Source organism: Pyricularia oryzae, chromosome 3 (genome assembly GCF_000002495.2).
Source record: "Pyricularia oryzae 70-15 chromosome 3, whole genome shotgun sequence".
Taxonomy (NCBI): Eukaryota; Fungi; Ascomycota; class Sordariomycetes; order Magnaporthales; family Pyriculariaceae; genus Pyricularia; species Pyricularia oryzae.
This window is the reverse complement of record NC_017849.1, coordinates 2,188,094-2,208,373: the sequence shown is the minus strand read 5'-3', so window position 1 is coordinate 2,208,373 and position 20,280 is coordinate 2,188,094. Positions and strand designations below refer to the sequence as shown.

Sequence of the window (20,280 nt, the reverse complement as noted above, 5' to 3'; positions counted from 1 at the left end):
GCGCACGGATCGATACCAAGTATCCACTCGGACGAGCAGCTGGTGGGGACGTGTTAAAATCTAAACCAATGAGGGAGGGAAGCAAGTGCGCTAGGCTTCCATGCACCAAAGTTCACTCAAGTTCCAGCAAGGCCACGAAATTGAAACCGCGACACACCAGCCCGTAGTTGAGGGATGAATGTTGGACCAACAGCGGAAGATAGGGATTCGTAGATTTTTTTTTTTTTTAAGAGTGAAATTGACATATGCTGCAGTATCAGCTGCAAAAGTTTGACGGGCTCATATATTCTCGGAAACAAGCCTGCTCAGATTCACGTGAACGCTGTCCTATCCATAAAGCAGTCGCGATTAGCACGCGACACAAGGTTCTCTACCAGACACCTAGACTCGCAACCTTGCCTTATCTCAGGTACCTTAAATGCCGGTTCGTTGCGCTATAGGACATTCACAACAAGGGAGCTCGTACCACCAATCAGAGTAGAGACCCACGGGCTGGAGTAGCCCTGTCCCCAGCAAGCAGCTGCTGCAGTGTGAAGGCGCGAAAGGACCTAATTTGTGGCCTCGCGCGCGTCTTGAAGCTATCGAAGCCTGTAGCACACCTCATCCATGTTTAATCTTTCCCGCCAGCGCAAAGCCTTGCTCGACTCTTTGGCTGCCATTAAGGTTGCAATTCATCCTCATCGTCGCTCAAAAGTTCTCAGTGCATCCGTACCCGCCGCCCCATCATGGATTTGACAAAGATGCTCAATAACGACGCGGCGCCGCCGCCGCGGCCCCAGCATCAACAGCAATCTCAACCTCAACCTCAACACCAGACCGTGCGACAGCCATTAACCCCAATTCAAACCGCTGCGCAACCTCCCTACCGCGACTACAACCAGACCACACCTTCGACAGCCGTACCAAATATGCACATGTCGCCGGACACGGGATACTTTTCACACCCACGCCCCCAAGCGCAGACACCGGGGGGAACACCTGGTTACGCACATCCTCAATCGCCGTATATGACTCAACAGTCTGTCGCCCAAACACCCGGTGGCACCCAAATGTTTGCACAACCGCAGTCTCCGTATCTTTCGCAGCCACCGATGCCCCCGGCTGCCCAGCCACGGCCGGCCCGGCAACTATCATTTCCTCGCAACATCGCTCCACAGTTCAACACCCCCGGCAGCAATCCTTCACAATCGCCCCCGATGGAAACACCAGCCAAACGCAAGTTTGAGGCGGACCACCAACCTCAGCGGCCTCCACCCTCGGCCCGACGCAAGATGCCACGCCGATACACCGAAAAGCCTGCTTGGGCGCGCAGTCTGGACGAATGCAAGAACGAAGCGAGGGCACGTGGAGAAGAGTTTGAACTCAAGAGCTACAACATTGATCTGAGGAAACTCGTGTACCCAGAAGAGAGGCACCAACGTGAGAAGACGGCCGAGAGGCCTGCTAGCAGACACACATCTCCAGAGATCTCTCGTGCGAATGGTTCCCGTCCTGGACCTGCGCCGGCGTCCGCACCGCCTGCTACCTCTGCTGCTCCAGAGGTGACAACGATACGAGATTGGGAGCCTTCCATCAAGGGATTCCGCCCGACCGATCCAACTGTGAAGACTATCGCAGACTTCGTCGTCCAGAACGTCATCAAGAATGAGGACATGGAGCAAATATTGTCTCGGAAAATCCAATTCGAAATCGAAGCAAAGTTAGGATGGGTGATTGACAAGCATACTGATCAACGACTCGGTATACCTGGGCTGGATGAGATTGTCCTTGATGGAGATAGGATAGATAATGCGTTTAGGAGTAGTATGACTGAGGTATGTTCTTTTCACTTACGATAGATGTTGCTATACAGCCGCGTCGCGTTCTAACCAACGCCTGCAAACTTCTGCAAATGCTAACTCGGCCTTGCAATCTTCTAGCAACAACATAAAGGTTACAACGAGTATCTCAACGGCATAGTCGCCGAGACATTTCATCGCAACCCGGATGCACAGGGACGGGTACCGGTCATTTACAAGCATACGAGGGAAATAGACAGGTTCTTTGAGCTGCCGCAAGAACTTGAAGCTCGTCTACCAGATATCGTTCGGCGTTACAGCAGACACCGGGTCAAAGTGCGAGCAACCTATATGCGTGAAGGGCCAGACCTGGTGCCTCTTCGCCAGATAGTAAAGGCGCGACTTGCCGACCTAAGCATTCATTTTCCACGCGCCGCTCACGACTGTCGCATCAGCATCAACCTTGAAATGCCCTGGGAAGGCTCAATCGAAGAGCTAGAACGGTTTGGGATTAAAGACAGGAGATCACCTGACCGGAGCAAGGATCGCTTGAGCTACACTCAAGGTCCCTATCAGATTGATCTGACACAGGTCACGCAGGAAGCCGCAGGCGGCGGTATGGTAAGTTGGCTGTGATCCATTCCGTATCACTCAAAAGTTTGACCATGACTGACATGTTGAACAGCGGAAAGAGCACGAGCTCGAAGTGGAGCTCTCTGGCGACCGAGTGTTGCAACAGGGCCAATTGATGATGAAGGGAGCTCGACATGACTATATACCTCTCATAGAAGGCTTCTACAGCAACATACAGCTGTTGGCGCATGTTGGTGTTTGATGCTCTTGATCACAAGGTGCGCAGTTAGCCGGTGAAGACGCCTCCTCGACGGCTGGATGGATCTCACGAGGTGCTACAGGAATCTGGCTGATTGAGCGGAAGCGTATAATCATTATAATGCTATATTCATCAAGCGTGATTTGTTCGCAATCCATTGCCATCTGATGAGTGTGTAGACAAGAATTTGAAAGGATCACGCCAGCCCTTGGCTGCAAAGCTTATCCTGGAAAGGTTTTCTAGCCAAATTCCGAGATAACTTGTAAAAGCCCGACTTGGCCAAGTGACGACCTTCCCAAACCGTAGTGCTCTCGGTCTTGGCCAAAATAGATGCTGGGGCTATTATGGCAAATAAACAAAATCAAAAAAGGCCCAGAAACATCCGCGCTGCTGAGGGAATTTTGCCCAGAGATACAACTGGTCTAGAAATAGATAGTAGGGATATACAAACAGGCACCAGAAAGGCGGCCGGTCTGCTGTCTGAGAACGGTTCAAAAAAGACCACTGCCTGGAAACTTCTCTTTTATTCTGTTTGCCACCTCCCCCTCCATCTCTGGCACGCACGTTGCCCCCTGAGATCGGAATTGAATTCGCATAGTACCACACACACAGCAATTTTGATGATGCCTGCAGGCTGTACTACTACTGTAAGCGATCCCCAAAACCCCAATTGCGACCTTCCGAATTGAGCACTAGAGCATGTTGATATGAACATTCGACCCAGGTCCATAGCGGTGGGAATTGGCTGCTTGGCCAATCGGGTCACAAGTGGTTGGACGCGCCAAGACAAACCCCAAATTGCAATCACCAACCCGCACGCTTCTGTCGGCTGGGCAAGAGGAGAAGAGGAAGCTGCTCTGGGTGACCGCCCCGCAGTACGCAGACCCAATGTCCGGTCGTGCAGGAATTGGAGCAGCCAAGGCGTTATTGCTGGCTGTATGACGCGAGACAGACAGTGAGTAGAAGAAAAAAGAGAGAGGCCCGATTGTACCGCCAAGGCGTGCATCCCCTGAGCCGAAATACATAAGATGGCACTCTCGTCCGTTACCCGTCTTCCCAACATCCTGTGTGCCTGCCACCCCCCGCGCTCGCTCTGCCCGGTGTCGTCGCCTGCTTAGCCCTTGAAGCTATCTGCAGAGTTCGACCGTGTGTCTTTTTGACCCCAGTCGAAAGACCAACATTCCAGGGTCTGGTCTCTGATTTTTCTTCTTGGACGAACGGAAACGAACCACGACGCCACACAGAACAAACCAACATGTTCGGCTCTGTGTTGCTTGTGGCCGCCTTGGCCTTTTCGGCCTCGGCCATTGACCCTCCACGTCAGCCCCGGCAGCCCCTTGGCAACGGCGACAAGCTTCTCACATTCAACGACACGGTTCTGTCTCCCAAATTCGGTTCTAGCTCAAGATCCGTGCAGTGGATTGCCACCGGCGAGGATGGCCAGTACATCACGAACACTGATGCCGGCCTGGTTTTTGAGAGCATCGCCACCGGCAGCAGCGAGACCTTTGTTGCTGCGGACAAGTTCCCGCCCAACACCTACGACTACTCTGTCAGCTCCGACTTGACCAAGGTTCTGTTTGCGGCCGATTTCGTCAAGCAGTACCGTCACTCGTACTTTGCCAACTACTTCGTCCTCGATGTCGCCTCGGGTGAGCTCTCACCTGTTGTCCCGGACCAAGCCGGTGACATTCAGTATGCCGAGATTGCTCCTGCCGGCAACGCCATTGCCTTTGTCCGCGGCAACAACCTCTTTCTCAACAAGAACGGAACCATTTCACAGATCACCACTGACGGTGGCCCCGATAAGTTCCACGGAGTTCCTGACTGGGTCTACGAGGAGGAGATTTACGGCGACCGCAAGACCCTTTGGTTCTCGCCGGACGGCGAGTACGTTGCCTACCTGAGCTTCGACGAGACTGGAGTTGAGACCTTCACCATCCCTTACTACATGGATGGCCAGAAGTACGCCCCTGTCTACCCTAAGGAGCTAGAGCTTCGCTACCCCAAAGTCGGTACCAAGAACCCCACTGTCGAGTTCACCCTCCTGAGTGTTGCCGATGGTACAACCAAGACCATCCCCGTCGATGCTTTCCCCGCCGATGACCTCATCATCGGTGAGGTTGTCTGGCTGACCAGCAAGCACGCCAGCGTCATGTACCGCGCCTACAACCGCGTTCAGGATCTGGAGAAGCTCGTGGTCGTCAACGTGCCCTCTGGCGACTCCTCAGTCATCCGTGAGCGCGACGGTACCGATGGCTGGCTGGAGCCCATGCACGCCGTGCAATACGTCGGCGGCCTTCGTGGGTCCTGCAACCAGACATACTATGTTGATCTGTCTGACGAGTCCGGCTGGATGCACCTTTACCTGTACCCCGTCAAGGGTGGCGAGCCCAAGGCGCTGACCTCGGGCGAGTACGAGGTCACTGCCGTTCTCAAGATCGACACGGCCCGCCAGCTCATCTACTACCAGTCCACAGAGCACCACAGCACCGAGCGCCACATCTACTCGGTCTCTTACGCCACGGGCGAGAAGAAGGCTCTTGTCGACGACTCGGTTGCCGCTTACTGGACCGCATCGTTCTCGTCCAACGCGACCTACTACATCCTGAGCTACCAGGGTCCCGACGTCCCGTACCAGGAGCTCTACTCGGTCAACTCGACCGAGCCTCTGAGCGTCATCACCAGCAACAAGGCCCTTTGGGACCGCATCCAGGAGTACAACCTGCCCAACATCACCTACTTCGAGCTCGAGCACCCGTCCGGCTTCACCCTGAACGTCATGCAGCGTCTCCCGGCCAACTTTGATGCCACCAAGAAGTACCCGACCCTGTTCATCCCCTATGGTGGCCCCAACGCTCAGGAGGTCCACAAGCGCTTCGCATCCCTCAACGGCTGGAAGCCCTACATCGCCTCGGACCCTGAACTCGAGTACATCACCTACACGGTCGACAACCGCGGCACCGGCTTCAAGGGCCGTAAGTTCCGCTCGACTGTGACTGCACAGCTCGGCAAGCTCGAGGCCGAAGACCAGACGTGGGCCGCGGAGCAGATCTCGGAGCGCTTCTCCTTCGTCGACCGCGAGCACATTGGAATCATGGGCTGGTCGTACGGTGGATACCTGTCGGCCAAGGTGGTCGAGCTCGACTCGGGCGTCTTCAGCCTGGGCATCATCGGCGCCCCCGTCACCGACTGGCGCTTCTATGACACCATGTACACGGAGCGCTACATGAAGACGGCCCAGGGCAACCAGGCCGGCTACAACACCACGGCCGTCCGCAACAGCGCCGGCTTCAAGAACATTGCCGGCGCATCGTACGTCATCCACGGCACTGGCGACGACAACGTCCACTACCAGAACACGGCCGCCATGATCGACCTCCTGGTCGGCGAGCGCGTCCCGCCCCAGAAGCTCCACTGGCAGGCGCACACCGACAGCGACCACAGCCTCGTCTACAACAACGCCGGTCTGTTCAGGGACAAGACCATCGTCGGGGCTCTTTTCACTGAGAAGCAGCGTGAGGGCCAGGGATTGGCGCACCAGTGGAGCCGCAAGAGGTCTACTGAGAAGGCCAAGTTCCACTTCTCCTGAGTTATGAGTATAATGAGTTGATTGAACCGGTAGCTTTATAGAACAATTATTACCTGGTATAGCCTTTTTGTATCATAACAGCAACAGAACATATTCCTTAAATCTAGTAAACGCATGGCCACTATCGTGATTGTGAAATAAAGACAATTCACTCAGGTTGACTGGGTGATGCACCCCAGGCCACAGGTATAAAACTATCAGAATTACTAATTATCATGACTCTGGTATCGTGTTCTGGTATCGTGTTTTTCAAGTCCCAATTCCAACTCCAGCGCAAAACTACTCAATGTGAATGCTAACATACTGAAAAGGCTGCAATTTTACTACCAAGACCTCGACTGTCCCCCGCATCATTATAAGTTATATCTTTGGTCTTTACTCCCCAGCTCCGTCAAAGTGAAACTGCATTAAACCATGTGGTCACCACCATGGCCTCCCACAGGCCTCCTATGCTGTGTGAAGCCGTCGTTGGCTGGCACACCGTTAGCGTGGCCGCCGACGGCGGAGTGGGCACCGTCCTGGTGGCCCAACCCGTTATGGTGTCCCACGCCATTGTGGTGTCCCATGCCGTCGTGGTGACCAACATGACCAGCACCCATACCGGCAGCATGCTTGTCGTGGTGTCCGTGTCCGTGTCCGTGACCAAGGCCATCTCCGCCCCAGCCGGCTTTGCGAGTCGCAACGGCATGGAGCAGCTCGGCATTCATATAGCTGTCGTAATTGAAGGGGGCTGTCCGGTTCAGCGGAATGTGGTTGAAGCGCCAGTCCCAGATGGCGGCAAAGGTCATGCGGTACGAGCTGAAAGCCATGGTGATGCCAACAGCGGCACCGGCAAAAATATCATACCAGTTGTGGTACTCGTCGATGGTCAGGGCGCCGCCAATCAGGACGGCGGCCAGGATCGGGGAGTAGGTCAGAGCGAGCTTCCAGAGCGAGGGGTGGTAGTTGCTGAAGACCTTGAGCTTTGCATTAAGGTAGAGGTATAGATAGCCAAAACCAGCAAATGCGGCTGTCGTATGACCCGAGGGAAAGGACTCGAGTGCGTCGTTGATGAGCTTCTTCTCGCCTCGGCAGATATCGGGGCGGAAGTAGAGCCTCTGGAACCCCTCGCCATTGTTGTTGCCCATCTTGGCCGGGTCCGGATCACAAACGTCGAGGAAGTGAGGGCGGAGACCACCGATTAGCCACTTCACCCAGACCTGGAACAATGCGGCCGTGATGAGCGAGTACAGAATTCCGATGACGGCGTTGTTGAACTCCCAGAAGGATCGCACACGGATCTGCATGATGGCCATGATGGTGATTGGGACCATGGAGGCCAGGAATGCAGCCAGCCAGATGGGGACCACCTCATCGCGGAGAGGGTAGGCGAACTGAGGGTAGACTACCTGACCGTCGGAAAAGGTTACCGCAAATGAGCGGGCCGGGCGAGGCTCGGCGAAGTAAATCTAGATTGGTGGTGTTTTGTTAGTTGAGATCAGGAACGATATGTCGATACGACACATGGGTTTCTAGAAGCTGATCAACATACGCCTAGACCCAGAGCTCCCATGATGGCCATCGTTACAATGTCCAGCCAAGTGTGCTTTACCCACTGGCCGAAGCTAGGCCGCTTAGACATGGAGTAGGACTCGGCCGGAGAGCGCTTATGGTGACGGTGACCATCTGCCTCGGTAGAAGGGAGAGAGCCCTCCTCCTTAGCGGCGCGGCGCTTTCCAAAGAGAGGCATGTTGATGATTTGACGCGATGCTGAGTGGTGGGTGAGGATGTTGACCAGATAAAAAAAAAATAGAAAAAAACTCAAAGGCGAAAGGCTACAAGTGCCTTACGCCAACAACAGGAAATATGTCTGCTTTTGAACAGAAGACCAATGTCTGGTTTAAGATCTAAGGGACTGCATGGAGCACACAATCAAGGTAGGACGGGCGCAAACATTGTTCTTTATAGGAGGAAGGAAGAGAACCAGGCACCTCAGTCATCCCGTCCCGTCACTCCTGCTAGCCCAGTTCATCTGCATTCTGTACTACACCGTGGTATCCGCTTGTCATCCAATCTCTAACTCTTGCCTGCCGCTTTGGTAGTGTGAACGTGCGGTAAGGTTGCCTTACTGGGGGAAGTCGCGAATCAGTTTGGATTGACGTCATGGAGCTGAATTCTGGAAGAAAAAACCCTTTTGCACGATTGGGTCCATATGTAATGGGTAGTCCCTCGTGGGACCGTGAGATAGAGTGACAGAGAACTTGCAGCGGTTCGGGGCTCCACACGGCAACGAAATTGCCGAGTGACCTATTATATGATGGGTGGGATGAACGCCAGCTTATCTTACGTGTCGTATGCAATTCTAAATGGTATGGGATCTACCACAAGGCGAAGATCCCCCAGGGATTGTTTTATGTTTTTTATTCGGTTTGATTTTTCCATCACAATCAATCAACAGCCAAGGTATAGCACCTCTATAGGCGGGGAATAAAGCGGAAGTACCGCTCCATCCAGAATGTTTTTTGTGGTGGCTGCTAAGCTGCGTCAAGTGGCTAGGTAGACGTTTTGGGCGATCTGGAATTGGCATCCGGGACGGCAAAAGCTTGGCAGGCCCACGTTGCATCGTCATAATCCAATCTCGTGCAACATACCCCAGCAATTCTAGACCTCTCATCTTCAATGACATAAGACATTCGGCAATTACATGCGTAACATCCGATGATGTTTTGGCGATGGGCAAGTTGCCAATTGCCTCCGATCTGCTGTTAAAAATCAAGAAAAAAGTGGTTGGTCTGAACTAGGCATACGATGATCAAAAGTTGGTATATCTTTATTTAAATTGAATTTGGGCTATTATATGCCCAGGCAAATTTGCAAACAAGCGTCAAATGAATTGCTTGTTCCCTCAAAGGTTCGAAGGAAGCTTAGCCATCTTAGCTGTATCTTGGTCCTTGGTGCAATACACCACTAAATGACTCCTTGGCTAAACTCTCATTAACAACCATTCGACAAACACTTTGACGGACCACACAGGTTATTGGCTACAAGGAGAGGTGAAGTCCACAAATATAATCGTGATGGCGCTGAGGACGTGGGTAACCAACGCAAAGTGGTGGACAAGCCAGACGATTTCGGCCCCATACCTAGTGGAGTGTAATCTGAAGAAACTATACGACTAGACCCCGAAGTCGTTCAAGCACCTCTTCCTCACGATCCCTCACTAACACACTGGTTGCATGGTCTTACCACCAACTGAGTTACAATAAGGGCCATCGACTAGATCGCGCAGTTTGGCACTCTCCCACTTGCCCTCGCAATTTGACCAAAATACACGTTTAATACCAACCGAATGCATATAAGAGACGCATCGATAGCAGGGCCGTGACTCGGTCGCTGTTAGAAGTGCGGACGTTGACGAGGTTGAAGAACAGCAGTCGTCTAGAGACTCGATGCCTCCATCGCTATTTTGAGCTGAAAGGGTTGGTACAGATTTAGGAGGTTTGCCAGTGAGACGTATTACGTAAAGGTCTGCTCCTGCGACCTTAGGCAACTTCATCCGGGCTCCCAGGCCTGGGTTCGACTTCGACGTCTGACCGTGCCGGGCAGGACTGCGTTTTCCCGGCGAATTGCAACGTTCTTTTCCCAGGCGATTTGGCTTTGTGTGTTTGAGCTCATTAGTCTTTGCTCCAATAAAATTGGATGTTGGAAAAAACTTACTACTGATACTTCTATATCACACTTCTTGCCACGAACTGACGATTCAGCGCCGAGGGGTCCCTGGACGCGTCTGCTCATTGGAACGTCCTGACTGGGAACCGGGCGATCCAGGTACCCATATCTAAGCTCACGCTCAACTAAGCGCTGAAATTTAGAATTGCTGTGCTGCAGTTTGTTGTTGCGGTTGTTGAACATCGGGACCTGCTGCTGCTGCTGCCGCTGCTGCTGAACTTGCCCTTGCTGCTGCTCTTGTCCTCGATACGCATTCATATACTGATACCACCGAGCCGGCTTGGGACTTGCACACTTCAAAACGCCACTCGGCGGCCCGAAGGGCGGCGGTGCGCTGCTGCTTTAGTTGGTCGCGTCGCATGCGCTCGCCGACCTTGGCCATAGCGCGGTCGACGTCTTCGGTCCGCTTCAAAGGATTACCCGGTAGCTTGAAGCGCGGTTTGCCAGTGGACGACATGGGAACCGAACCACGCTTGGAAACAATCGCATGGATGGCAGCCATCTCCGCATGCATGCTCATAGCGACATTGGCACCTGGAAGCGCCTGCTCAAGACGGCTGCGGTCCAACAAAGTGGCGTTGGCAGGAGTCTGACAGGAATTAATATGGCCGCCGTCGTAGCCCGGGCGAAAGTCGTTGAAACCCTTGCCAATGACCTTGCCACCCTTGACGACGATGCTGCCGTGGCGATAGCGAAGGGGCGACAGCGCGGCCTGCTCGAGGCAAACGTTGAAATAAGTGTCAGACTTCATGATGAGTTGGATGGTTGGATTTTTGTTCTTGCTTTGACGGTCTTGTTATTTCGTATGTAACTGAAGTCGGATTGAATGGGGCACTGATTGTGGGCACGTTACTGTACTGTAAGAATCTCAAATTGGAGCTTTTTTTTTTGGTGAATAGGTGCACGCGGTTTGGGGTACTGTAATCACGGTTACTTGGGGGCTGTTCGTTGTGGGCCCCCTCAAAGAGGGGGTTACAAAACCTTGATTTTCGAAAAAACCGTGGGCCAGCAAATTTGTTAGCAGATCGCTAACAAAGTAGCTCATGAAAGTTCGATTCACGTTCGTAAACACTACACCCACGAAAAAGGTTAGAATTTGCAGATAAATTGAAGCCGTGAATTGCGCTGTAGATATCTATTTCTGGAGTTTTGGCTCAATCGCCCTTTTCCGGTCGCTCAAGCGGTCACAAGGCGACCCGGGTACTTCCAACTCATCCTTTCTACCACCCGGTATTGGCGGCGAGGAACGGTCTTCAAGCGGTCTCGTATCCTGAAGTTGACGGGGAGAGGGTGTAGCCAATGGTATATACCGTGGGAACGGTTTGGAAGGCCTGTTTGGGGCGGGAGGTGAGGCTGATTGCGAGGATCGTGATACGCATATGCTGATAGAACAGGCAAAGTCGGTATCCACGGTAATATTGATCTGGGTACTTGTATTTCCAGCTGAAATTGGCCCTTTATCGACGAACCATGACTGTGAGGGCTGTGAATCGGTCTTCTTCCTTTTTCCAGGGCGTTCCCTGACCGCCGGAACGTTCTCCGGCGTGAAGCCGAGGTCCTCCAGATATCTCTTCTGTTGTATCTTAATCCCGTTGGGCATGCCCTCTGTTTCTCGCCAGCGTTGAATAGCCTGATTCTTATCCCTATACCACGCATCTCTGACGAACTTTTCTTGTTGGTATAGGGCTGTTTCCTCGATCAACGCCTGTTTGGCTTCGTGAGCGACCCGCATATCTTCTAACGTATTAGCGGTCTGGAACTGCTTGTCTTTTGACTTCAACGTCATTTTGACTTTGTAACGTGAAGCGCGTTGAAGGCGTTTTTGCTTATTCGTCTGCTCTTGGGCAACGCGTTGCTGTAGGATGATCGCCTCGTTGGCAACGGCTTGTAAATCCGAGATAGCATCAACGGTATCTGAACTAAAGTGGTGCGCCTTGGCCGCCATACGGCTTGCCGCATATTTGGCCCGTGAAAATCGTTCAGCGGTAGGAAGGGAGTCCGGATATCGCGGTGTATTCGCTGCCGTGGCGTGGCCACGCAGTTTGGCGAGCACTTTGGTGCCGTCGACAGGAAACAAGCCTGTATCTTGGAAACCGCTTATTACGTGGCCAGTTGTGAAAGCCGTTTGCCAGCAGCGCTAAGTTAAGGGAAGATATATCAGTTTACCGCTAAATTAACCTGTAGATCGAAAACGACTTACTCGAATCGCAGCAACGAAATCTGAGCGGGTGAACACCGGAATACCGGTGTTTATATGCTCATGCAGGACCGCCTGCAACTCGTTTTTCAGGTGAGTGAACACGGATACGTCCATGGGCTGCATATAATGCGTTGAATGAGGCGGTAAAATAACGATCTCGATATCAAATCTGAGGCAATAATCAAGTATCTCCATGCCAAAGTGGCCGGTAAAGCCGTCGAGAAAAAGCCACCTCCAAATACGTGTTTTGGCCCGCTGTGAATTTGGATCGATTTTGGCCGCAGTGCGGTTCACAAAGTCGAATCTGACGTCAAAGTCATGACCAAACCACTCTTTCAACGTGGGAGATCCGATCGATTGCACGGCAGCAACTTCTGGCCACGAATACCGGTTGAAATGCTGTATCCAGGTGAGCTGGATATCTCCGTTGGAAAACCCCGTTTCTGACCGCGTAAAAACGATACCCTCAGGCAGATCCAGATCAAGCCAATCGCTCGTTGGCCACTTTGTGAAGATACAGAAGGGCGGTAGCGACTGCCCAACAGCGTTGCCACCGCCTATCAACGTACAACTCTCACGGTTAGCCGGATCCGCGGTGCGTGGCTTTTCATGCCTCTTTTTCGTCACGACCAATACCGGTATCCGGCCATCTCTCACACCGATTCTAGTACCACATTCGTCAGCGTTCCAGGCCGCTGAAGCCGTGATCCCAAGCTCTACCGCATGAGCCGCCGTGCGGCGATACCAGGCCTCCACAAGATCGATCTGTTGCTCCCAACTAAGGCGAGTAATCTCGACGGGTTGTTGTTTGGTAAGTCGCAGTTCCGGGTGTTTTTTACGCCAACGGCCGTACCAGTTCATTTGAATTGGATCACAGGGCGGTATACGTGACTGACGCATCAGATTGGCCGCAGATATTACGTGTTGTGAGTCGGGATATGCACCAAGTTTATCAAGCTGCATGATATACGCAACGAGAGCTTGATCTTCAGCATCAGTCAACAATGAAGGCCGCCCGCTGCGCTTTATCGATATCTTAGGAATGCCATTGATCAGGAGATTACGAGCATGCCGCTGAGTACTCGAATACGGGTAACCGTTCCTTTTACAGAACGATCGTAGCGATTCTGGCTTGGATCTGCCCTCCCGCGCGGTATCCGCCCTACTGCGGTGAGTTTCGACATATTGGGCATACATGCGGGCTCCTAAGATAGCTGGAGATTCTGGGGACGTCATGATATAGGTATATTTGCGGTAAGTGCAATTGTGTTGTTATGGAACGGGATTACACTCGGCATAAGTTAAATTGTTAACGATTTTCTAGGTAAAAAACTGATGCGGGGTGGCCCACGGTTTTTTCGAAAATCAAGGTTTTGTAACCCCCTCTTTGAGGGGGCCCACAACGAACAGCCCCCAAGTAATTGCCCGTTTCTCTTGCGCTGGTTCTAGACTAGTGGGGTACAGGTGGGGCGTTCCTTGGAGATGTAGCGAAAGGGCAAGCAAGAACACTTGAATTGTGGATGGGCTTCTTCGCGACAAGACGGGCTAAATTATGCTGCCAAATTTTGTATTGAAGAGAACTCGAATATTAGCAAGTCTCCCGCGGTAGATTTCTGATATCACATGTGATTCGCCGGCGCAATGGGTAAAAATCCAAGTCAAGAAATGTCACGGCAGCCTTTGTCAGTGGTCAGATTCCCCCTGCACTCGAGCACAGTCAGTCAGTCAGTCATCGAGGATACTGATGAGTTGTTAAACAAAGCGGGGTCTCCCTGCAAGCCAACAACCTTCACTGCCTGTCTGCAGACAGCCTTGCCGCCAATATGAGGCATGATCTTTGGGGATTGAAGGATCTAGGTATTTCCCTCAAGGACTTTAAAAAGTACCTATAGGCAAGGACGCGGCACAAGCGTTTATCGACATTTGTTGGCTGCACCTGCGACAAAGCTTTTGCATTGCAATCACAGTGACAAAGATGGAGGAACACGAAGACAACTTGGAAGGATTTGTTGTCCCTCACAGATATGTGGATTCACTGCTGCTTCAACAGTTCGAAATAGCAAGGGCGAGTGGTCTCACCCTTGCTGCCGCCAACACTGATGAGGCCAGCATGGGCAGGATGCTGGATCAAGCTCAGGTCTCTGCTTGGGCAAAACTGAAAGCCGATCAATACAAGAAGCCGGATGTCTCCCAAGCTACCACCCGGAATCAGTATAAACCCCTGACAAACCCGTACGAGATTCGAGTTCTGGAGCTAGAGCCAGGCTCCCCCAAAGACCACCTAAAGTGCAAGCTCCACCATTGTACCATCGAGTTTGAACACACGGGCACCACCTATACGCAGTTCGCCCTTTCCACCGACAATCTGACCAAACCTACATGGTATACGGCCCTGAGCTACAGATGGGGTGATCCGCAGCCAGTCAGGCACATTACCGTGGATGGATATGAAATGGAAATAACCGTGCCTCTTTTTGACGCCTTGAACCATTTTCGCAACTCAACTCACTCGATCGTGATGTGGATCGACCAAATCTGCATAAACCAGGAGGACAAGGACGAAAAGAGTCGCCAGATTCCACTCATGGGTCGAGTGTACCAACACGCCATCAACACTTTGGTGTGGCTGGGAACTTCGGACGCGGTCACTGGTCAGCTTTTCGGCCTCCTGAACCATGCTGCAACGGAGCTGATACTTGACTTTTCCCAGCTTCAGATCCCGGATGGTCTGCAGCAGAGGGGCTTTCCTTCCGCAAATGACAAAATCTGGGACGACCTATGGGACCTTCTAGATAGGCCTTGGTTCTCCAGACTTTGGATCATCCAGGAAGTAGCACTTTCCAGGAACGCTTGGGTGGTTTGTGGAGGTCACTCGATGTCTTGGTCTATGCTCGAGACGGCCTGTGCAAACCTGAGCGCTGCAGGAGTCTCACAGTGGTTACAAGAGAAGGCTCCCAAGGAAGGATCCACGGACCATTGCCAAAGGGTCGTGAAGCTAGGCACGTTTGGCCAAGAGCAGAGCATGAATCTGTTGAACAGGGCACGCGAAAGCAACTGCTGGGATCAACGCGACAAGGTCTATGGGCTTCTCGGCATCATCAGGGCTTCGTGGGTGAGAGTCGACTACAACAGGACCTACACGGTCGGGAGGTTATATCGCGACGTTGCCGCACAAGCATTGCAGAGACACGAGCTTATTCTTGCCAGTGCTTTGCAATCGGTTGATCACGACTATAACGAGACCTTGAGGCCGGTGACAGATTGCGAGCATTTTGCAAGAGGAGTTTTACCTTCTTGGGTCGCCGACTGGAGCCAACCTAGACAAACGGCACCGTTGTCAGATCGGACGGGCGTCTATGGAAACCCGAAAGCTGTTGGGAGTAACTCTATCCTTCAGAGACAAATATCCATCCATGAGGATGAGCTTCATGTCAAGGGAAGACTCTTTGATACCGTGGTCGAAATGACTGAAGTGATGCGCAAGCCAGACATCAGTTACAATGACCCTCAGACCTCAAACAAAGAAGTCCTCGTCAGGTGCGCTGAGGTAGCGGCAAAAAGCACATCATATCCTGGGGAAAGCTCCGTGAGTATCTTCGAAGCGTTCTGGCGAACCCTCGTCGTGAACAAAGACGCAGATAACAGGCAGCGTGCGCCATCTTCCTTTGAAGAGATATTCAGCCTCCTTCTGGACGAGTCTACTGGTCAACACCCGTCACTCTCGGGACAGAAGTATTCGAAAAGGCAGCTTCAACCCCCAGGCAAGGGCCGGTTGGAGCTTTCCAACCTTTCAAGCAGACGACCCGGCGCTGCGTTTCAGGAGCTCAAAACAGCACTGCGGCGAGCTCTCAGGAACAGGCGCTTCGCCGTCACGAAGAAAGGGTACTTTGGGCTGGTGCCATACTGGACAAAGCAGGGGGACGAGGTATGCATGCTCAACGGGTGTGACGTACCTTATGTCATTCGTCGGGTAGGGCATGAGGGCAGCGGCCAGGGGGTGGCAGATTCATATCGCTTTCACTTCTTGGGCGAATGCTACATCCACGGCATGATGAACGAGGAGGTTTTGGAGATGAAAGAATTGGAATTGCGGGAGCTGGTGCTCATCTGATGCGGAAGGGAAGTCTCGGTTGCGGACTACGGCGTAAGATCAAAACAAGGCATACTGTGGTTGTTATATGTTTTTTGCTGCGTTGACTTTGCTTCGTTGATACATTTCCGGTTCTTTACGTTTTGGCGAAAACAACACAAGACCAGTTTTTACAATACAATTGACAACCTGTGCAGAGAACTGTAAAAGTAGGCGGCCATATGGTAGATAATAGGTATTCAAGACTGGAGCCAAACAGTTGTGAACTGGATGTACAACTCGAAGGTCGCAAAATTGATTTTATTAAAGAAATTCAGATGTTGAAAATCCAGTCCAAATGGGCGAGGGTTTACCCAATGCACAGCGTATATCTCCTTATTTTTTCTCGGTATTGACGGCATACAACCTATTTGGACGCATTGTACTATGGCGGTAGGGGTAAAAACCCATCCCATAACACAGTTGCTCAATGGCGTGCGCCTTGTGGGTGTTTCCGGTTTTGTAGTAGTTTTCTGCGAAAAAAAAAAATTCATATACTTGAAACTTTCCGCGAACAATTAAAATGGTGAAGGCCCACGTATAAACAAACGTACGGTAAAAAATTAAGGGATTTTTCGCCCGATACCATAAAATTGCTAAAAATATGATTTATGCATATTATAGAATATTTTTAAATCTTCCCGAGTTTCTAAATTTCACGTGCTATAAAGCAATTAGGATCGATGCAGGGTTATGATTTATATGCCGAAACGACCTCAAAATGGGCAATTCTAACCTGCGGCTGAGTTTTCTTCCAGAATCTCAAGCCCAATCGGGTACATGGCATGTTAATCACAATGTCTCAATGTCAAGGGGTGACGTCGATGCTTTCGGTAGTCATGGTTATCAAGTCATTCATGAGGGGCAGAATGGAGGAACGGCCCCCAGAATTATAGTGAGGGGCCCACCCCAAAATACACATCTTCCCCGTATGAGGACAACCTCAGTTTGGCCTTATCCCTACCTAGAACTAGTACATAGTAGAATGACTTCCCTGATCCACTGATCCACACCCCCACAACCCAAGTTAGCCTTGCGCCCTATAATGACAAGAAAACCACGAAAGTTATGCGTTATTTACCGCCAAGTAGGAAATGCAACAATTGAAGCGATTCACTGCGTATATTATCTATCTGTTTATCTGTGTTATGGTGGTTGCCACTAATTCCCACGCACCGTAGGCTGGTTAGTTCTTAACCAGGGGGTACCCCGATAGGTGGTAAAACAGGACCCCTAAACCGTTAACTGTATTATATGATTGCCCCTCAGATCGTTGGTTACCAATAGGGGTTTTTTTTTTATTTGCTGTTGCTGTTGAGGTATTAATGTATAGGCGATAGTTGTTGATAATAGTGGTGGTGCGTACCTTAGCCGGCCCGTTATACATAGGCGCGGGTGCGTGGCATGGCTTCCGTGGGTTTTTTTTTGTCATTACAGGGTGCGCGGCTAATTTGGGTGGTGGGATGTGGATCAGGGAAATCATTCTAGGGATAAGGCAGTTTGGCCATGTGCGGATCGGTCACGCCGCACGAATCAGGTCACCCATGTTGTGTATTCCATTTTGTTCCAAACTCGGACGACTACCCAATTGCCAAGCCTACTCACGCATATGGCATGGACGGTAATTAGTATCGAGATGTCCAGACCGCATCGACGTATAATTTCAAATTGTCTTGGCTCAGAGAGAAAAAGTGGGAGGAGGACCAATTAGCGCTTGCGATCGAGTGAACAGTCAACCGACGACCCCAGAGGGGAGGGGGCTTGCAGATTGTTTGGACTACGAAGTACCTAGTGCGTGCGGATACCGTCGCTGAGCGATGGACCCGTTGCCTTCTCCAAAAGAAATGCAGGAGCGAGCAGCAGCAGCAGAGGACCGGTCTCCTCAAAAAGCCAGCCCTCCCCCGAGGCAGGTCCAGGAGGAGGCTCCAGGCGACCTTGCTGATTTGGACCCTACCAACGGCCTCCTCGCCAAGCTCATCATGTACTCGGCACCTGTCATCGTCGCGGCTGCTGCCGCTGTCCTGCTGGGTCAGTCCGGCAGCAGCGTGCATGCCCAGAACCTGCCGCCCAACAGCCAGTTCATCAACCAAAAGGAGTTCAATGCCTTGCCGTCTGTCCCGCCGGTGACGGTGTTCAATGCCACGGGGGTGAGTAGAACCGTTCCCCCTCGTTCAAGCTACGATTTGATCGACTGCCCCTTTCTCAGCTTATGTCTGGTTCCTATTGGTTGCTGACTCCACCACACAACTCTTTCGTCCGATCCTTAAAAGATATTCATCCCGCCTGGTCAGACCGCAGAGTCTATGCAAGTCAAACCTTTCCACGTGTACGACGAGGAGTTTATCAACATACTGGGTATCAATCCCACGTTGACTCTTTTGGGAGAGACCGAGTCCGATCCTGTGTTCCACGAGGCTGTCGTCTGGTAGGTCATCAATAGCCTTGCTGGCCCTGGCATAGAATCAACAGTTCCCCTTGTTGGGACTAGCAAGTGCCGAATTAACTTTTTGAGTATCAAACAGGCACCCTCCGACAGATGAGGTATTCTTTGTTCAGAATGCAGGAGCGAAAGCCGCCAGCACTGGACTTAACAAGTCGGCCATCATCCAAAAGATTTCCCTGTCCGAGGCAGACCTCGTGTCCAACTTGACCAATGCCGTGGGAAAGGTCAAGATTTCCAAGGTTGACTCCAACCCGCAAGTCATCAACCCCAACGGAGCCACCAACTACCGTGGTCAGTTTGTGTATTGCGGCGAGGGTCAAGGTGCCGACATCACCTCGACCCTGTATCTGATGAACCCCAAGGCCCCGTACAACACTACTGGTAAGTTGATGTGGCTGAATGGAGGAGACACACACACACACACAAAAAAAAAGAGAATTACACAAGGCCATTGTAGCTGATCAGCTGGGATTCTAGTCCTCGTCAACAACTTTTTTGGTCGCCAGTTCAGCTCGCTCAACGATGCTGCGGTTCACCCCCAAAACAAGGATTTGTACTTTACCGATGTCCTCTACGGTTACTACCAGGACTTCCGGCCCGCTCCTGGCTTGCGCAACCAAGTATACCGGTACAATGACGTGACTGGGGCTCTTACCATTGTCGCAGATGGCTTCGACAGTCCCAACGGTAGGATCATCCCCCCCAAATTGGTGTTGATTTTATTCTTGCAGAGAAGAAAGAAACTAACTGTGATGTAAAGGAATCACGTTTTCTCCTGATGGAAGGTTCGCCTACGTCACCGACAGCGGCATTAACCATGGATTCTTTGGCTACAACTTCTCAGCACCTTCTTCCATGTAAGCTTTTTATCCATAATAAAAGTTTCTGGTCTTACTCGTTGGACGACAGCAGACTAACAAGAAACCCGCAGCTACCGATTCGACGTCAAGGAGGACGGCACGTGGGAGAACCGCAAGACGTTTGCCTACATCAACAGTGGAGTTCCCGATGGTAAGGAAGCCAGAAACTATCTCCTACACGAAGCAAAACCCAGCTGTGCTCTCTGTGACTGACTAGCGCGTGCTCAACAATCTACAGGTGTTCACTGTGACGCCCAGGGTAACGTCTACGCCGGATGCGGCGATGGCATCAACGTTTGGAACCCGTCTGGTAAGCTTATTGGCAAGATCCACATTGGTGGCGGGGCCGCAAACTTCGCCTTTGCCGGCAAGCGGATGGTCATCATGGGCGAGACGAAGCTCTGGTACGCCACGATGGGCGCCATGGGAGCCACTGTAAAGACAGAGATGTAAAAGAAAGCTCAGACGATTTGCACAATTGCAAATCACAAACTTGACTCTTCGGAGTTTACGACATAGGTCAAAGCTTGGCTCTGATCAGAGGGGGGGGGGGGGGGGGAAAGATCAGTCCATATATATGAGACGGGCATGACGAGCTAGTCGCATGCTCGAACGTCAGCCAACTGCCAAATAGGCTCATTCCCGACCAAGGTCGTTCGGCCGACAATCTTTTTAGGTTGCAAGGTTGATCAGGCGATTGGCGATTTGAAAAGTAGCTTAATTAGCTACCTAGACTAG

At 51.8% G+C, this 20,280-nt stretch overlaps 7 protein-coding genes across 7 annotated transcripts; 5 read left to right on the top strand and 2 right to left on the bottom strand.

Annotated features, from left to right (window-relative positions):
- The first annotated feature begins 497 nt into the window (after positions 1-497).
- Positions 498-2,815, top strand: MGG_05990 (uncharacterized protein). The gene is made up of 3 exons (XM_003711787.1): positions 498-1,814; positions 1,920-2,399; positions 2,464-2,815. Exons 1-3 carry the CDS (start codon positions 726-728, stop codon positions 2,611-2,613), a joined length of 1,719 nt encoding a protein of 572 aa, XP_003711835.1. The 5' UTR covers positions 498-725; the 3' UTR covers positions 2,614-2,815.
- Positions 2,816-3,233: 418 nt separating this feature from the next.
- On the top strand, positions 3,234-3,552 carry MGG_16731 (uncharacterized protein; the record flags this gene model as incomplete). The annotated part of the gene is made up of 2 exons (XM_003711786.1): positions 3,234-3,257; positions 3,343-3,552. 2 exons carry the CDS (start codon positions 3,234-3,236, stop codon positions 3,550-3,552), a joined length of 234 nt encoding a protein of 77 aa, XP_003711834.1.
- A 313-nt stretch (positions 3,553-3,865) lies between these two features.
- On the top strand, positions 3,866-6,202 carry MGG_05989 (seprase; the record flags this gene model as incomplete). The annotated part of the gene is made up of 1 exon (XM_003711785.1): positions 3,866-6,202. One exon carries the CDS (start codon positions 3,866-3,868, stop codon positions 6,200-6,202), a length of 2,337 nt encoding a protein of 778 aa, XP_003711833.1.
- An 11-nt stretch (positions 6,203-6,213) lies between these two features.
- On the bottom strand, positions 6,214-8,160 carry MGG_05988 (lipid phosphate phosphatase 2). The gene is made up of 2 exons (XM_003711784.1): positions 7,734-8,160; positions 6,214-7,650 (listed from the first exon to the last, which is right to left on the bottom strand). The coding sequence occupies exons 1-2, from the start codon at positions 7,929-7,931 to the stop codon at positions 6,610-6,612; spliced, it is 1,239 nt and encodes a 412-aa protein (XP_003711832.1). The 5' UTR covers positions 7,932-8,160; the 3' UTR covers positions 6,214-6,609.
- A 1,889-nt stretch (positions 8,161-10,049) lies between these two features.
- MGG_05987 (uncharacterized protein) lies at positions 10,050-10,661 on the bottom strand (the record flags this gene model as incomplete). The annotated part of the gene is made up of 1 exon (XM_003711783.1): positions 10,050-10,661. The coding sequence occupies one exon, from the start codon at positions 10,659-10,661 to the stop codon at positions 10,050-10,052; it is 612 nt and encodes a 203-aa protein (XP_003711831.1).
- Positions 10,662-13,636: 2,975 nt separating this feature from the next.
- Positions 13,637-16,548, top strand: MGG_05985 (uncharacterized protein). The gene has a single exon (XM_003711782.1). The coding sequence runs from the start codon at positions 14,086-14,088 to the stop codon at positions 16,219-16,221; it is 2,136 nt and encodes a 711-aa protein (XP_003711830.1). The 5' UTR covers positions 13,637-14,085; the 3' UTR covers positions 16,222-16,548.
- Positions 16,549-17,733: 1,185 nt separating this feature from the next.
- On the top strand, positions 17,734-20,144 carry MGG_05984 (levo-lactonase). Its single transcript, XM_003711781.1, has 7 exons — positions 17,734-18,386; positions 18,510-18,664; positions 18,762-19,063; positions 19,160-19,369; positions 19,443-19,539; positions 19,614-19,693; positions 19,781-20,144. The coding sequence occupies exons 1-7, from the start codon at positions 18,057-18,059 to the stop codon at positions 19,993-19,995; spliced, it is 1,389 nt and encodes a 462-aa protein (XP_003711829.1). The 5' UTR covers positions 17,734-18,056; the 3' UTR covers positions 19,996-20,144.
- The last annotated feature ends 136 nt before the right edge of the window (positions 20,145-20,280 follow it).

Excerpts from the sequence above, each read along its gene's own strand:
- MGG_05984 (XM_003711781.1), top strand. The coding sequence starts at position 18,057 with ATGGACCCGTTGCCTTCTCCAAAAGAAATGCAGGAGCGAGCAGCAGCA. Across the intron at positions 18,665-18,761 it reads TTCCACGAGGCTGTCGTCTG|GCACCCTCCGACAGATGAGG; the intron begins GTAGGTCATCAA and ends AGTATCAAACAG. Across the intron at positions 19,370-19,442 it reads TGGCTTCGACAGTCCCAACG|GAATCACGTTTTCTCCTGAT; the intron begins GTAGGATCATCC and ends TGTGATGTAAAG.
- MGG_05985 (XM_003711782.1), top strand. The coding sequence starts at position 14,086 with ATGGAGGAACACGAAGACAACTTGGAAGGATTTGTTGTCCCTCACAGA.
- MGG_05988 (XM_003711784.1), bottom strand. The coding sequence starts at position 7,931 with ATGCCTCTCTTTGGAAAGCGCCGCGCCGCTAAGGAGGAGGGCTCTCTC. Across the intron at positions 7,651-7,733 it reads TGGGAGCTCTGGGTCTAGGC|ATTTACTTCGCCGAGCCTCG; the intron begins GTATGTTGATCA and ends CCACCAATCTAG.
- MGG_05990 (XM_003711787.1), top strand. The coding sequence starts at position 726 with ATGGATTTGACAAAGATGCTCAATAACGACGCGGCGCCGCCGCCGCGG. Across the intron at positions 1,815-1,919 it reads TTAGGAGTAGTATGACTGAG|CAACAACATAAAGGTTACAA; the intron begins GTATGTTCTTTT and ends GCAATCTTCTAG. Across the intron at positions 2,400-2,463 it reads AAGCCGCAGGCGGCGGTATG|CGGAAAGAGCACGAGCTCGA; the intron begins GTAAGTTGGCTG and ends CATGTTGAACAG.